Source organism: Budorcas taxicolor, chromosome 13 (assembly GCF_023091745.1).
Source record: "Budorcas taxicolor isolate Tak-1 chromosome 13, Takin1.1, whole genome shotgun sequence".
Lineage (NCBI taxonomy): Eukaryota > Metazoa > Chordata > Mammalia > Artiodactyla > Bovidae > Budorcas > Budorcas taxicolor.
The window spans coordinates 61048360-61064995 of record NC_068922.1 but is presented as its reverse complement, the minus strand read 5'-3'; the positions used below and the strand labels follow the sequence as shown (position 1 = coordinate 61064995).

The 16636-nt window shown below is 47.3% G+C and overlaps 1 protein-coding gene across 1 annotated transcript in view; it reads left to right on the top strand.

Annotated features, from left to right (window-relative positions):
* Nucleotides 1-5617: 5617 nt before the first annotated feature.
* The window catches only part of BCL2L1 (BCL2 like 1), a 51519-nt gene continuing 40500 nt past the window's right edge, over nt 5618-16636 (top strand). The window contains exons 1-2 of the mRNA XM_052650951.1: nt 5618-5924; nt 6230-6905. Of these exons, the coding sequence (XP_052506911.1) occupies nt 6342-6905 (564 nt within the window). The 5' untranslated portion in view covers nt 5618-5924; nt 6230-6341. The remainder of the gene's footprint in view (nt 5925-6229; nt 6906-16636) is intronic.

The following is a 16636-nucleotide window of genomic DNA, read 5'->3' as shown; positions in this document are numbered from 1 at the left end:
GTTGTGGGCATCTTCAATTCTACTCTGTAACAATAATTTTTTTCCCCAAAGTTATTCTGTATTCTTTTTTTTAGATTACTTTTTAATTTATTTTTGACTGTGCTGGGTCTTTGTTGCTGTACAGCCTTTCTCTAGTTGCAGCGAGCAGGGGCTACTCTCTAGTAGAGATGCATGGGCTTCTCATTGTGGTGGCTTCTCTTGTTGCAAAATACAGGTTCTAGGCGCACTAGCTTCATTAGTTGTGGCACACAGGCATAGCTGCCCCATGGCATGTGGAATCTTCCCAGACCAGGGATCGAACCGACGTCCCCTGCATTGGCAAGTGGATTCTTTACCACTGGACCACCAGGGAAGTCCCAATTCCATATTCTTGAACCATACTTGATTTTATCCAATTTTCCTCTGCCAAGGTGAGGGAGATGCTGGCAAGCAGGCAGCACCATTCCCTTCAGTTCCTGCACTGGATTGATGGTTTGCTTTCTGAGAGTCGATTGAAAGGAGCTCTAGAAGTCAGTCAAAGGCAAGATATTTACCAAAGTTTAGGACATCATTAAAATAATCTGGAGGGAGGAACCAAGATGGCAGAGTAGAAGGACTTGAGCTCACTGACTGTCATGAAAACACCAAAAACTAACTGCTGAACAATCATCGACCAAAAAAAGGACCGCTTTTCTCATTTGCCGATCTGATGGAATTTCAGATTTGCCAATCTGATGAATGTGAAATGGAATCTCACTGAGGTTTTCATCTGCATTTTCCCTGATAACTAGCGGGGTTGAGCATCTACCTCAGTCCTGTGTGGTTTATTGGCCACTCGTTTCTGTTCCTCTTTAGCATCTGCACAAGGGCTTTCTCCATTTTTCTTTTGTCTTTATCATATTGACTTCCCAGCCTTTTTTCTTATGCATGGTGTTTAGAGTTGAGATGTCACAAATCTAATTTTGTGTATCTTTATCTTCATTTAACATTATACCATAAGCATCTCATCATCTAAATCTCAGCAAACATGTTTTTATAAACAGTATTTCCTAACGTTACAAAATATAGTCATGTTTAGATAATACAAGAAGTATAAAAAAGAAAATCAAATCATCCATAATTTGACTATGTAGCAATAACCACCTTTTTGCATCCTGGTATAATCTTTTCTATTATATGTTGCATGTAATGTACATTTTCAAATAAATTAATTTTCAGAATAGCTTTGTAACCTTTTTTCAAACTTCTATGGTTTGAATATTTTTCCACATCATTAAGTATGGTGTGAACTTAATCTATTTAAAGCATCACTCTTTTTACTGAACTTCTCAGCTTTTTCAATCCTGTGTTATAAATAACCTTGTATAAACATTTCCGCGGATAAACTTTGGTTGCACTTCATGTTTGTTCTTAAATTCAGTTCCAATCAAAAATTATTTTTCAATGATCTTTCCAGTCATTTTTCTTTGACTATGTCATGCAGCATGTGGGATCTTAGTTCCTGTTCCCTGACCAAGTGTTGAACCCTCGCCCCCTACCTTGGAAGTGTAGAGTCTTAACTACTGGACCACCAGCGAAGTCCCTCCAGAACCAGTTTTAAGGATCTTAATAAATCTTGCAAAGTTCCCTTCCCCAAATGCTCTATCTTCCCCAAATATAAATCTCATCATGTCCTTTCTGCTCAAAAAGGATGGCTGGCTCCCCCAGTGCCTATTTCGTGTCCAGCACCCTCGGAAACACATTTGCATTGTTTCCTTTGCCACCACTTCCTCTCAGCCATCTCGGTTTATTTCTAAGACACATCTGCACCCTCTTGTTAACACTCCACACCTCTGCTCAGGCAGTGCCTTCCACCTCAAATGCCCCTCAGCTACTCTACCCTCTGCTGGGCTCCCAAAGCCCATCGTAGACCTTCAGAATAAAAGTTTCCACGTTGAAATGATTGTGACATCACAAGTTTTAATAAAGGAAATCAGATCATGTCCCGTGCCAGTTTAAAACCTTTCCCTGGAACATAATGAAAAGTTCCGAAATTGACACAAATAAACTTGGGAATATAGACGATGGTAATGAGATATTTCAGGTGAGTTGGGAAAAGATAATGATACTGGGGTAACTGGGTAGTTATTTGGAAAAAAATTTATGGATTCCTGCCTCACATCTTACACTGAAGGGAATTTATGATGGAACAAAGATTGAAATGTAAAATATGAAACCAAGTAGAAGAAAACAGAGAATTATTTTTATAGTATCAAGCTGGAAAAAGTCTTCATAAGAATGACATAGAACCGGGAAACCACAAAGGAAAAGACTCATACATTTAATTATATAGAAAGCAAAGTTTTCCCATGGTAATAAATACATTGGGAAACTATTGATAACTTATATGTAGGGGAGAAAAAAAAGGATAAATATTCTACAAATCAGTGAGAAAAAAGTTCAACAGAAAGACCAACTGAAAAAAAGGGTGAACAAAATGAACAGAATTCATCAGAACAAAACCTCACCCCCCAAAAAGACTCATATAAATATGAAAAACTGCTCAACTTCACTCTTAATAAAAATAAATGAAAAATAAAAGTGCCTCTCAGTTTTTACCTATCAGATTGGCGAAGATAAAAAGGTTTGATAACACACTGTGTAGCTCAGGATGTGAGGCAATGATCAGTCTCATCTTTAATGGTGGGGACAAACTGGCGCAGCTGCTATGTAGAGCATGTTGCCAATATCCATAAAAACAAAACAAAAACAAATTCATATACTCAGCTGCCGGCAATTCCACTTCCAGGAATTTACTTAACAGATAAACTCCCACATATGCAAAATAACCAATGAACAAGTTATAGCTTTATTTATAATAAGATAAGACTGGAAACTACCTAATTGTCCCTAAATAGGGGATTGGGCAAGTAAATTACGGCATATCTTTATAAAGCGTTAGTCACTCAGTCGTGTCCAACTCTTCACGACCTCGTGCTCACCGTCCATGGACTTCTCCAGGCAAGAATATTAGAGTCGGTAGCCATTCCCTTCCCCAGGGAATCTTCCCTACCCAGCGATCGAACCTGGATCTTCTGCATTGCAGGTGGATTCTTTACCATCTGAGTCACCAGGGAAGCCCATATTTTTATGAAGTTGTGTGTTAATTTAAAAAATTAAGGGAGAGTTATATGGGAAAAGAATCCAAAAAAGAATGGATATATGTATAACTGACTTTTTTTTTGCTGTACATCTGAAATTAACACAACATAGTAAATCAATTAAACATTTTAAAAATAAAACAAAAAATCAGGGTAGACTGAAAACATAAGAGCTCAGCAAAAAAAAGCAAGATGTAGAAGTGTTTATAGCAAGTTACCAGTTGTGTAAAACATTTTTACATATACATTTCCTTGTGAATACAGTGACCATCTCTGAAAGACTACAGAAGAAAGGCTTAAGAGTGGTGATCTCTGAGACTTGCCTGATGGTCCAGTGGTTGACTCTATGCTCCCATTGCACGGAGCATGGGTTCAACCCCTAGTTGGGGAATTAAGATCCCACATGTCACACAGCAGAAAAATTAATTAATTAATTGTGATGATCTCTGTGAGGGGAACCAGGGATTAGAAAGCAGGAGTGGGAAGAGGCCTTTGTATGCTCTTTGGTATCTTTTTAATATTCTATTTTTAATCAACTAAATTACCACAAAATAAAACTTTTCAATGTTTAGAATGAATTCCAACTCATTCCCACGGTCAGCTTCTCAACATCCTCTCACACTGCATTTGCCCTCCCTCAGCCACAGTGCTTCTCCTTCAGTTTCTGGGACATGCCAGAAGCTTCCTGCCTCAGGACGCGTTGTACAAGCCATTTCCTCTGCTAAGGTTGATGTTCTCTACACACTTTCAATAGGTTGGCATATTCTTACACTTCTGGTCTTGGATTCTATGTCATTTCTTCAAAGAGGCCATCTCTGGCACCCTATACAAACAATTTAAAAAAGTTTAAAAAAAAGTCTGTTTCCCTCACTGGGCAGAGAGGGCACCCATTTTAATGGACCACCTAGTCCTTCACCCTCTTTATGACAATACCCTGATTTGTTTTCTTCAGAGCCATAGTCACTATTTGAAATTACCTTGTTTTCTGTTATTTACTGTCTCTCTCCATCTCAAGGGTTTTAGTCTCTATGAAAACATGGGTCATGTCTTGTCTTGTTCCTAACTATTTTCAGCAACCCAAACAACAAATATTTGCTGGATGTATTTATGCAGCAAAGACTATGGACTTCGCAGATAACTCTAAAATCACCACAATAACTCAAGGAGGGAGGCTGGTTTTTACTCTTTTTAGAGTTAAGGGTAACTGATGCGCGCAGCAGTTGAGTAAACTTGCCAAATCGGCAAGACTAGAATCCCAAACACTAGGTTCTTAGCCACAAGGCAACGCTTTTTCGGTATACAAACTGATCGGTGGATTAAACTGACCAAAGGAATGAATGGAAATGTGAATGTAAACGATTTTTCCCTTGTGTGTCCGGAATCCTCAGATCTACCGCCAGGGGGCGCTCTTGCCCAGTTCTTTACGCCAGTCCTCCAGGCGCGCACTCCCTCTGCGTCTCGGGCTCGCGCGCGCTGCCGCGGCACCGGAAGTGACTGAGCTTGCAAGTTCCCCCGGTCTCTTCAGGGAAACTGAGGCCGGCTCGTTCGGAAGAGAGAGCGCGAGCCGTCAGCCAGGTAGGCCGGCCCCGGTCCGCGGCGCGGAACTTGGCCGCGAAGAGCACTCGCGCCCGGAAACGACCTGGCCGATGAAGGGGGTATGTGGCCCCCCACGGCTCCCGGGGCTCGCAGGTGAGAGCGCCGCCTCCCCTGTGCGTGGCAGGCGCTGCGCCCAATGGGAGCCCTCGCCGTTCTGCTTCCGTGCTACCTGAGCTCATTGATTGGCTACGCCGGGGCGGGCCGCCGGGGGCGAGACCCCACCTCCCAGAAAGGTCTAGGGGGCGCCCCTGAGGGAGAGCGGTTGCCTAGCAACGGGGCGGTGGCCAGGCGGGTACCCGGCCTAGCGCGCGGAGGAAGCCGCGAGGCCGCAGCCCACCCACCCCGGCCTCTAGAGAGGTGCAACCCCGGGCCTCTAAGCCCTCCCGGGGGTGCCAAGAAGCCAGCCTGGGCCTGTCCCCAGGAAAACGTAGTCTCAGCTGTGGGGGGTCTCGAGCAGGCCTCGACCCTTGTCTCTGACCGGTGGAGAGGCTCGGCGCCTCACCCTCGCCGGGTCTTTGTGCAGGGCGCCGGCGGCCATTGTGTCCGTGCGGGGAATGGAGGACCCGGCAATCCCCCACCGCCACCGCCACGACCAGGGCCTTTGGGGAATTCAAAGAAAGCCAGCGGCGTTTCTGGGGGGTCTCCGGCTTTCAGCCTCCCAGAAAGGCCCGGGGATGGCCTTTCCAAACTCAGACCGCAGATCCAAGGCAGTGTTCCCCTCCCTCTGTTTCTCATCGAAACCTTGAGCCCCATCGAGAAGTCCCTTCAAGGTTTCTTCGGAAGCCTCACCCAGGGCTGATACTGAAATAGAAAAAAAAAAACACAAAAACTAAAGCTCACACCAGCCACCTCCGAGAGAGTTCTCCTAGCTCCCAGTAGGAGGCGGAGAGCCAAGGGGCGTGCAAGAGCGAGGGGGCTGGGCTCCCGGGTGGCAGGAGGCCGCGGCAGCGGCCGCCCTCGATCGGGGCGATGGAGGAGGAAGCAAGCGAGGGGGCCGGTTCTTGAGCTTCGTAATTCCTGTGTCGCCTCCTGAGCTCTCAGTCCGCCGGGTCGCATGATCCCTCCAGCCGGAGCTGCTTTTTTTGCCAGCCGCCGCCGCGAGGCCGGTTGACTTACCGGCATCCCCGCTGCCACCTCCTCTCCCACCTATGATACAAAAGATCTTCCGGGGGCTGCACCTGCCTGCCGTCGCCTGAGACGGATTTGAATGTAGGTGGTGAGGGGTTATGGGGGTGGGGGGCAGACTGCCCATGGGGGTGACTTTTCGAGGAAGATATTTCAGAGAAAAGGGGGTGGCTGGGATAAAAGGGGAGGAAAAAAAGGCCGGTGTGATGATTCAGAGCCCACTGGTGCTTTCAAATTGACTTCATCGAAGTACCTGGGAAGCTAGACCCAGATCTTCAGAAGAGCGGCAAAGAACCCAGTTCAAGTACCTGGAGTGGGGAATGGGATATTGTAGGTAAATGGCTTGCATATTCATTTTTTCCCCCCTGAAGCTCTTTCTCTCCCTTCAGAACCTTGTCTTGGCTTTGGATCTTCGAAGAGAACCACTAAGCAGAGACCAGACCCAGTGAGTGAGCAGGTGTTTTGGACAATGGACTGGTGGAGCCCATCCTTATTATAAAAATGTCTCAGAGCAACCGGGAGCTGGTGGTTGACTTTCTCTCTTACAAGCTTTCCCAGAAGGGATACAGCTGGAGTCAGTTTAGTGATGTGGAAGAGAACAGAACTGAGGCCCCAGAAGGAACAGAATCAGATATGGAAACCCCCAGTGCCATCAATGGCAACCCATCTTGGCACCTGGCGGATAGCCCTGCGGTGAATGGAGCCACTGGCCACAGCAGAAGCTTGGATGCCCGGGAAGTGATCCCCATGGCAGCGGTGAAGCAAGCCCTGAGGGAGGCAGGCGATGAGTTTGAACTGAGGTACCGACGGGCGTTCAGCGACCTGACGTCCCAGCTCCACATCACCCCAGGGACAGCATATCAGAGCTTTGAACAAGTAGTGAATGAACTCTTCCGGGACGGGGTGAACTGGGGTCGCATTGTGGCCTTTTTCTCCTTCGGTGGGGCACTGTGCGTGGAAAGCGTAGACAAGGAGATGCAGGTATTGGTGAGTCGGATCGCAACTTGGATGGCCACTTACCTGAATGACCACCTAGAGCCTTGGATCCAGGAGAACGGCGGCTGGGTAAGAACCACGCCCCTTATGTATTCCTTTTCCTTGGCTTCTGGTCAAATCCCCAACCTTTCCCCTGTGTCTGTTGTGCTGGGTGATTATTATTGTTTGTTAGGGAGACGTAACTGGCCTCATTGTATACAGAGGTTAACTTCTGAAATATAGATGACCTAGTTCTGTGAGGACCAGACATCTTCATTCTGGTCTTCCTCGTGACCCTGCTCTGTCATACTTGTGTTCCAGTTTCTCTGCAGAAGATAACATAGCCTGTGTGTTCATTTGGCCCCAAACCTTTGAGAATGCAAAGGTAACAGGTTACCCTGACATAATGGCTCACAATGTTAAGGGGTGATGAGTGGAATGCCTGGAGAAGATAGTGAATATCAGTGACCCACCAGCCCCTTCAGTCTTACTCCCTTGAGCTGTCAATCCTGTCCTGGGCTTCCCTCCTCCAAACCAAGTTCCCTTTATTTCAGAGTTTGCATGGCCTGGCTTTGCATCCCTCTGGCTTGGATGGCTGAGGATTGTCTGATTTTAGGTTGTAAGCTGCGCCAATGGGCCAGTTGTGTTTGTGCTATGCCCCATATCTATTGGCTCTAAAGTATGCGACTTTTCTGTGTGGTTGGCCAGTTTGCGGAGCGCTTACTATCAGCCCAGGGACTTTGCACCTCACTGCCTGGGTTGGTTGGGGAGCTCCAGCTGTTATGCTTGTCACTTTTCTGCCATGGCCCTGGGGCCTCTTCACTGAGCACTGTTTGCTGGCAATGCAAGAACCTGATCTTTGGGGCTCCTTGGGACATTGAGATTCAGTGACAGACTTCAGAAACAAACTGACACGGATGTGAGTCCCAGCCCTGTCACTTAACTAGGTGTGTGACCTTGGACAGGCCAGTTTACCTTGAGCCTCAGGTTCTTCCACTAAAAAAATGTGGCCAACCCTCTTGCCTTGCAGTCCTTGTAAATCTTGGAGCTGATGTGAGCATAGTGACAGGAAGTTTGCTCTAGTAGTTATTGTCGGATCCAGGTACACTTTCTGAACCTGAGTCGTGTCTCATTCCTTTGTCAGGGAAGAGAATTCTCTTGCCCTGATATCACCAAGTCAGAATGAGCTGGTGTGGAGGGATTCTTTACCTGTGGTCACTGTCAGCAGCTTTTGCTCTCTTGCAGTGAACTCAGTCATATCTCCTCACTTATCTCCCTGCCTCAGGGAGGTGAAGGGCTTAAGAGAGGTATTCATTCTGTCCTTCAGAAAATTGAGCAGGCTGTGGAAAATAAGTCATCTATTGAAGGAGCTGAGGTGGAAAGGGCCACGCACCATGGACTCAGGAATGTTAAGAATGCAATTATCCAGAGGCTGGGCCTAGGGTGTGGCAGCCACTTCAGTTTACCACTGAGCAAGGGACCTCCAGGTACACCACCCCCTGTCTTATTTCCCATTTCTTTGCAACTTCATCAACTCTTCCCACTGCCAGTTCTTGTAAAGAGCAGAGTAGAGGTCAGATGACCGGGGTGGGGCTGGGAAGGTAAAGGTGGAGGGCTTTCTTTGGCTCAGACTGACCCAACTTGAAAGCCTTTCAGTAAATGAACTCCCCGGGGGAATAAATGATTAAATAGTTCCTGTTGGTTTGTGTGATGACCTCTCTTTTTCCCTCCTGCTTTGATTTTCTTTAGGGGCAAATATTTGTTTAACTTACTACAGGAGGGACAGGATTCCAGTGTTTCTGACACACCCTCTGAGGCCTAAGTAGAGACTTGGGCCATTTGCCCCTCACTGTTATCTCTGGCTGGTGGTCCTAATTCCATGTGGGTTGTGGCCAGCTGTTAACAAAAGGCAACATGGGAGAGGTTCCTGGCCTGCCAGCCAGTTGTCTAAGAGGGCCACCTGGACCAGAGAGTTGTTAGTCACCCAGTGTTGCGTGTGGAAAGAGGTCTTTGACACAGCAACACTGGGCAAGATCATTAGATCACCACTGGATTGACATTCCATCTTCTGCTGTCTCTTTGCCCAACAGCATACCATGTGTTACTTCCTCTTGGTGGACAGAGGGGATGTGTGCTGAAGAGCCAGTTATATCAGAACCATTTCTGGGCATGTGTTCTTCCCGAGGCCAGGAGATAGAGAACATGTGACACTGGGATCCTTTGGGTAGAAGGTACCCGCCCACTTCCTCTCAGGGACCATTCTGTTTGAGCTGCACACTGGCTGCTGCAGTGGCATCTCATAACCTTCCTGGAGGCTGTGCCTGGGGGATCCATGAATGTAAGAATTACGGGCCATTCCACTCGGAGATGCTCTAAATTTAGCATCCTGGCAGGAAAGGAAAAGGAAATGTGCTCATACGGAGTATATCTTATGCGTGAGGCATTGTATTAGGTCTTTTACTTATGCAGCCAAAATTCACTGAGCATCTTCTGTGAAGCAGGCATGTGCTGGGTATTGGCTATAAGCCAGATATGGTACTTTATCTCATGGCAATGACATGCTATTTCATATACTCCACACAATAACTTTCTAAGATAGGTAGGTTTATTCTCAGTTTATATGTGAAGCTCCTGGTAGCTTAAATGACTGGCCCCAGGTATTCCTCAGCCAGTTAAGTGACTGAGTGAGAATTTACCCCAGGTGGGCCTGATTCCAAAGCCTATAATCTCTTCCCCTCCACATCACATTGTCTTAGGAGTAATAATGTGAGCCAGAGATGCTGTTGGGCCAAGCAAAACATGCCTGTGGAGGTGCACTTGAGTCTGTGATGCTGGCCTTGTTCAGGAACTGCAGGAAGAACAGCACCAGTGTTGGCAGTAGCAGGCTGCCAGAGGCATGTATGTAGCCTCTAGATTCTGTCACTGGTAAAACTCAAGTCAGTATCAGGATTTTGCCCAGTGAGAGTGGGCTTCTTGTTAATTTTTTGTTAAAACCTTCTCTGGCTCTCCCGGCAGGTAAGAATTGTGTGCATAAAGGGAGAAGATGGCCTGCTCCAGGTGTGTGTACTTGATTGTGGGGGATGCCCCAAGGACTGGCGTTCCTCATCTATACAGCCACACCACTGCCTGCCTAGAGTCCCCTGGCAGGATGCTGAACCTGTTTGTCTCTCTTGTCCATTCATCCCTCCCACCTGTAAAATGAACTAATGATAGCCACCTGCCATAGCTTGACTCTAGTAAATGATGTAGAACAAAGGCTCTCCTGGGCCTTAATTGTATGGTGGAGGCACTTCTTTTAATGAGTGGGCTACCTGCCTCCAAAAACTGAACTTTGCCCCCAGAGTTTCTTGAGACACAAAGCCAGTCCTTGAGATACCCCACCAGAATAGTAGAGACTGAATGTTTCGGGGGCTTTCCGGTGGGAATGTGTACAGTTAGGTGGGAGGACCCAGGTGGGCCAGGCCATTTTGGGATCACTGTCCCTGGGAAACCCCTTTGCTTGATGGAAACACCATTGTTGAACAGTTTTGGGGGGGTGGGGGGAAGAAAACATCATTTGGCCTTTCCCCAGGCTGCATGGCTCTGTGGTCTTCTAGTTTCTGTAGGTTTCTTCTTGACTGTTCTGCCTTCATTGGCACTGATGTATGCTTTGCTGAAGCACCTCAGCGACCTTTGCAGATCTCAGCAGCTGTTGGCAATTCTGCGGTTTTCTTGGGGAAACCCCATTAGAAACCCCAAACGTGGAAATTTTTAGTAATCTCATTCAGGTCCCAAAGTGAGGTAGAAGTGTCTCAGGGGCTCCCCGTCAAAACACCCGGTTCTTCTGGAGGTACATTTGAAGTTGCCCTTAAAACTCCATCACCATCACAGGGTTTTCCAGGCTTCCTAGGATTGATTTCCGCAGTAGCCCCACAGAGCCCTTCAGCTTCTGTAGAAAATCACCCCAGGTTTTTTTCAGGGGCCTTCAATGGAACCTGCAGGGTTTTCTTGGTTTTTGTGTGGGCTACCGGAAGGCACAGTTATTAGTTGTCCCTTCCCCAGCAGGTTATCTGTCCTGAGGCTACAGGCTTGAGCATCCTTCCTGTTTTTTTCTGGTGCCCTCAGCCTTCCATCACAGGGCTTGCTTTCAGTAGCCATGATTTTGTCTGGGTTTACCATGGATAGATTTAGGGATAATTCCCAGTGAGCTGTTCTTCTACGGAAACATAATCTCCTACTGCCTTAATTAGCAGGGCTCTGTCCCCACCCCCAACCTCCAGCCTGATTCCGTGGAGTCCTCCCCAAGGACTCCCTCTTTTCTTTGAAGGAGGCAGTCTGCTCCTGGATCCGCTTCTCTTCTGTCTCCCTGGCCAACAGTCTGTTCCCAGATGGCAGATCTGAGTCAGACAGTCCCAGTGGGTTTTTTTGTTTAGCCTGGGGACAAGAAGACCCAGGAGACCATGATCACTGGTTTCAAATATCTGCAGGAAGAGGGGCTAAGCTTTTTTTATTAGTATATTACAGGAGAACTTGGATGGGTTAATCACATTGATAGAGTTTAAAGTAGTATAAAGACATTTCTAACACTACCATGCCTCTATTAGGTTTAGGAGTTTCCTGAGAGTAGAGTTCCACGTGTTGTCAATACTTGTTTAATTGGCATGGAGCAGAGGCCTTAGGCATAGCAGGTATGTAATGAAAGAGAAGCCCACTACATTTCTGAAACAGACAGTTATCAAACCAGAATAATAGTAATAGGAATTGTCCTTTATCTAATTATTCATGCATTGATTCAGATAGCATTAATTGAGCTCCTATTGTGTGTCAGGCTGTCCTAGGCACTCGTGGCACAGCATTAAATAAAATTACGTTTCTGTGTCGGGAGCTCATATTCTAATGGGGAGAAACAGACAACATGTAATTGTTACTGTTTAGTCTCTAAGCTGTGTCCAACTCTTTGCGACTCTGTGGACTGTAACCCTCCAGGCTCCCCTGTCCATGGGATTTCCCAGGCAAGAATACTGGAGTGGGTTGCCATTTCCTTCTCCAGGGTGTCTTCCTAACCCAGGGATCCAACCCAGATCCCCTGCATTGGCAGGCAGATTCTTTACTTCTCAGCTACCTGGGAAGCCGCAATTATATACATATGTAACATATATCGGTTGAGACTAAGTGCTATGAAGAAAATAAAGTACATTGAGGTACAAGGCATGCCTAGCAAAGGAGATAAGGCTGCAGTTTTAAAAGAGTGCCTAGGGAAGGCATCACTGAAAGGTAATATTTGAACCAAGACTTGAAGAAGGTAAGTTGGTGGTTGATGTGGGTACCTTTAGAGAGTGTGTTATAAGCAGAGGGAGTGTGCTGGCCAGGCTCAGGGATGAAAGAGAAGGCCAGTGCAGCTAGAGAGGATATAGCAAGAGGGCGAGTGGTCAGAGGTGAGGGGAGAGCGGGTGGAATTGAGGGGGCAGAGTAGCCAGGGCCCAATCTCATAGCGTATTACAGGCTGTGATGAGGGCTCGACTTTGGTTGACTGAGAGGCTAGGAAAAGATAGGCGCAGAGCTGAGTTCCACAAGTTCTGAATTCCACAGGGGAGCCCAGCGAAGAGGCTGGCGCAGCAAAGTGAGAAAGAAGAGTGGCTTGAATCAGGAGATAGAGGTGGAAATGGTGAAAAGGGTCTAAGGAACAGGACCAGACTCACATGGCGCACTGATGGGTCCGACCACCTTGAAAGCCACATTTTTCAACCACTTAGCTTAGCAATCATAGAATCAGGTTTAAGTATGCTAGATATTCTTTGGAGATAGCCTCTTCAAATATGGTATCCTGAATGGTCCTTCCCTCTAGCACTCTTGCTTCTGAATAAGTGCATCGTGTCTGGATTGAGGTCCCAAATCACCTGTGTCTAGCTCTGTGACCTTGGGCAAGCTTCTTGAACTCTCTGAACCTTAGGGCAGGTATTACCTGCTTCACAAAGACCTAATGAGATCTGCCTGAGATGCATAGAGTCTGGCAGTAGTTGGTATCGTAATTCTGACCATCCTTGCACAGAGCTCATGTCAGAGACCTATTCACAGAATCTATAGTATCTGTTCTCCCTTGTTTGGACTCCACAGTGACCTTCTGGCACACACTTAGGGCAGGCAGGCAGGCCTGGCAGTGTTCCTGTCCTGCCAGGAGCTCTGTAGTGCTCCTTTGCCATGTTAGTCAAATGCTGGCCTTTGTTAGGATCCCAGTTCTGGTCTCAAATCTGCCTCAGCTCACTGTTTCACCTCGGCCACATCACTTCTAGGCGCCCCCGTCTATAAGATGGAGGTTTGAAGTTGAGTCTAGGAATCCCGCTTCTCAGTGGCCCTAGGCCTTGTGGTGGGTTCCACCATTGTGGCATATTTCATGATAGTTACGCTATAGGATGGCTCTTTCCAGGGATCGAACCCATGCCCCCTGCGGTGGAAGCTCGGGGTCCTAACCACTGGACTGCCAGTAATTCCCCCCACCTTGCTTTTTTGATGCTTATAACCAACAACCCGGGAGGTGAGCAGAGGGAAATCAGGCTGAGAAAGATGAAGTGACCTGCCCATCAGGAGGAAGATGCAGGGTTTGGGCTTTCAGATCTAGATTTGACCATTTGTGTGCTGCGTGACCTAGGGCAAGTCTTTTACCTTGTAAACGGCTGTAATAATGGTGCCTTGTTCTGAAGAGTCAGTGAGTTAATTCCTGTCGTATGGCTCTGCTTAGTGACGGTTAGTATCAGCAGTCACATCCTAGGGTTCCTTCAGTCATATCACCTGGCTTCCCATTTATTACATACTGATTTTTGTAAATAGTATTTTTGCAGAAAGAAACTGCCTTTGGGACCTTCTGCTACATGGTTTCACCCCTGATGAGACTCAGGCCAAGCCAGAGCTTTGAGACTGGCTCCACGCTACAGGACTTTTTGGTCAGACTCCAGAGCTCCCCTCGGAACTAGAGGTTTTTTTCTCCCTCTTCAGGAAATGCCATTGCAGTGACTTCCATGGACTGCTTCCTGTCCCAGCCCTGCAGCCGGATTCTTGCTGGCTAGAGTGTGGAAATTGGAAAGTAATATTCCTAAAGTCTCTCCCCATGCACAGACTCCTTTTTTGCCCATGTCTCTCCCTTTCCTCTTGTCAGTTTCTTTGTTCCCTCCCCTTTGACCCTTTACCTGTCTTCTCTCTCCAGCTCATGATCATCCCTTTTGGATTTAGAAAATGCATTTCCACTGAGTTCTGTCACACCTTTCCACCCACCCTACAAGGGAGGTTGTCCAAACTCCTGGATTCTCTCCTGGCTCCACACTAGCAGTTTTAGTCTTGGACTTCCCCTAGAGGGACATGAAACCTGTCACTTGCGGTGCCCTCTGTCATCCATTAACCCTCAGGGGTCCCCACCCCACCCCCTGCACAGGCCTGGGACTCCTCAGAGGTTTGGCATGTAGAAATCCTACCTCTTAGAGACGATTGATAGAGGGTCGAGTGGAGCCTGCCACCCCCTCCCCGCGGTCACCTTTCAGGAGGAAACTAAAAGATTGAAAACCTTGTTGGACAATCATCTGAGGAATGGGAGCTAGCCTGGGAGGGAATTGGAACGCACTCAACTATGCCTCAGATCCTTTGTTCCGCTCTTGAAAGGGAAACATTCCCCTCCCTCCTCCCTGGCCACACACACGTGCCTTTGTTCCCCCGAGTCAGGCGGGGCCGGGAACACTGTGTCCTTCCAAGGAGCCTGACTGGCCTCCCCAGAGGCTGGCCTCTTGGTCAGCAGGACTGAAGTTTTTGCTCAGGAACCCTCAGCCTCATGTCCTTTCTATAGAAGTCTTTCTGCCAGAGGCTGAGAACTTGCCTACAAACAGCTGCCCAGGGACTTCCCTGGAACTCTTCCACAGGATGCCCGTGTCCCAGGAATATACAGTCCCTCCCTCTTGTTCCACTTGGTGATTAATATTATTGTTAATGTTACTATTAATAGCACCTAACATTTATCAAGTGCTTATTGTATGCCAGGCATTGTTCACAATGCTTTACACATATTAATTTATTCTATTCGTAGACAATATTCTGAAGTTGTTGCTATTATTATCCCTGTTTTTCAAACAAGGCAACTGAGGTACAGAGATGTTAAGCAGCTTATGCGGGTAGCACGGTTAGTAAGTGGCAGAGCCTGTGAGGGTAACTTCCAAGCTCCCCCTTTTAAACACTACACTGCACCCCCTTCCCCGAGTGCGTCTGAATGGTTGTTGGCATTTATCCAGTGCTTACTATGTGGCAGGGCTTTCCCCAGCTTCATTTTTGTGTTACTGTCCAACAACCTCAGCATTATTGGACAATGAGATTTGAGGGGACTCAGCTAGTAAGAAGCAGAGTTAAGATTTGAAACCACGTCTGTCTTACTCCAAGCCTGCGTTCTTTATCTCTGCTGCTGCTGCTGCTAAGTCGCTTCAGTTGTGTCCGACTCTGTGTGACCCCATAGACGGAAGCCCACCAGGCTCCCCCGTCCCTGGGATTCTCCAGGCAAGAACACTGGAGTGGGTTGCCATTTCCTTCTCCAATGCATGAAAGTGAAAAGTGAAAGTGAAGTCGCTCAGTCGTGTCCGACCGACTCTTCGCGACCCCATGAACTGCAGCCTACCAGGCTCCTCCGCCCATGGGATTTTCCAGGCAAGAGTACTGGAGTGGGGTGCCATTGCCTTCTCCGGTTCTTTATCTCTAAACCATCTTAAAAACCCTGCAAGGTAGGTGGTGTCATCTTCATGGTAGAGTCGAGAAGACTGAGTCTCAGAGAAAAGTGGCATGCTTGGAGCCTCGCAGACTAGTACCAGGACGACCCGGGATTCAAACCTGAGGTGCTTGTCTTCACGACACTGTACTGCCTTAGTGGTCTGTAGCATGATGACAACTGTTTTTATGTGCATGATAACACTTTATAATTTACATCTTTATACACATCATTTCATAATGAACTGAGTGATGTGGGTGTGTTCAGTCCCATTTCAGGGAGGAAACTACGGCAGGGGTCTTATCCCACAGTAAATGGCTTAGAATTCTTTTAACTCACTCTTAGCGGTGTTGCTTTTAGAAAGTCTGGATTCATTGCTCAGAGCTGTCCTGAGTCTTGTTTCATTTGTTAAATCAGCAAATACTGGTGCCTGCTTTATTTGTGCTGAGTGCTGGGGATGCTGTGGGTACTGCAGTGAGGGGGCCTGGGTGCCCTTCCTCAATGATCTGTTTCCATGCCCCACACCTTGGGCCGTGCTGGTGTTCTTCTGCCATCTGAGTCAGGCTGTGTGCAGCGCCCAGCCATTCCCTCAGCTCCCAGACACACCAGGCAAGGCTCGTTACAGGATGTATTAATCACTTTCTACAAAACCTTAGATAAAACTCTGCACTCAGATTTGAAGCGTAGCTTAATTTCTCACTGGTGATGCTGCTGCACTATGCGAATCAGCTTTCAGCCTCAGCCACATATCTGAGAGAATAGTACCAGCCCCGCAGAGTAAGCAAAGCTCAAATGAGAAAGTGAAACGCAAAAGTGTTCCTTAGTAATAACGACAGATGCTGTGTGTTGAGTGCTTGCTCTGTGCCAGGTGCTATGTTTATGTCCCTGACATAATCATCCTCTTTGGTCCTCACAACTGCTTTGGCGTGAAGATGGAGAATTCAGAGCTTCAAGAGGCTCTGTAACATGTCCAAAGTGACACACCTTGTAAGAGGCAGAGCTGGGTCTTGCACTCAGCTGTATCTGATACCAAAGCCTACCCTCAAACCACAGCATCATTGTTTCTTTGCAGGCCCAGACTGGCTTATTTCACCCCGAGTACCTGGCACAG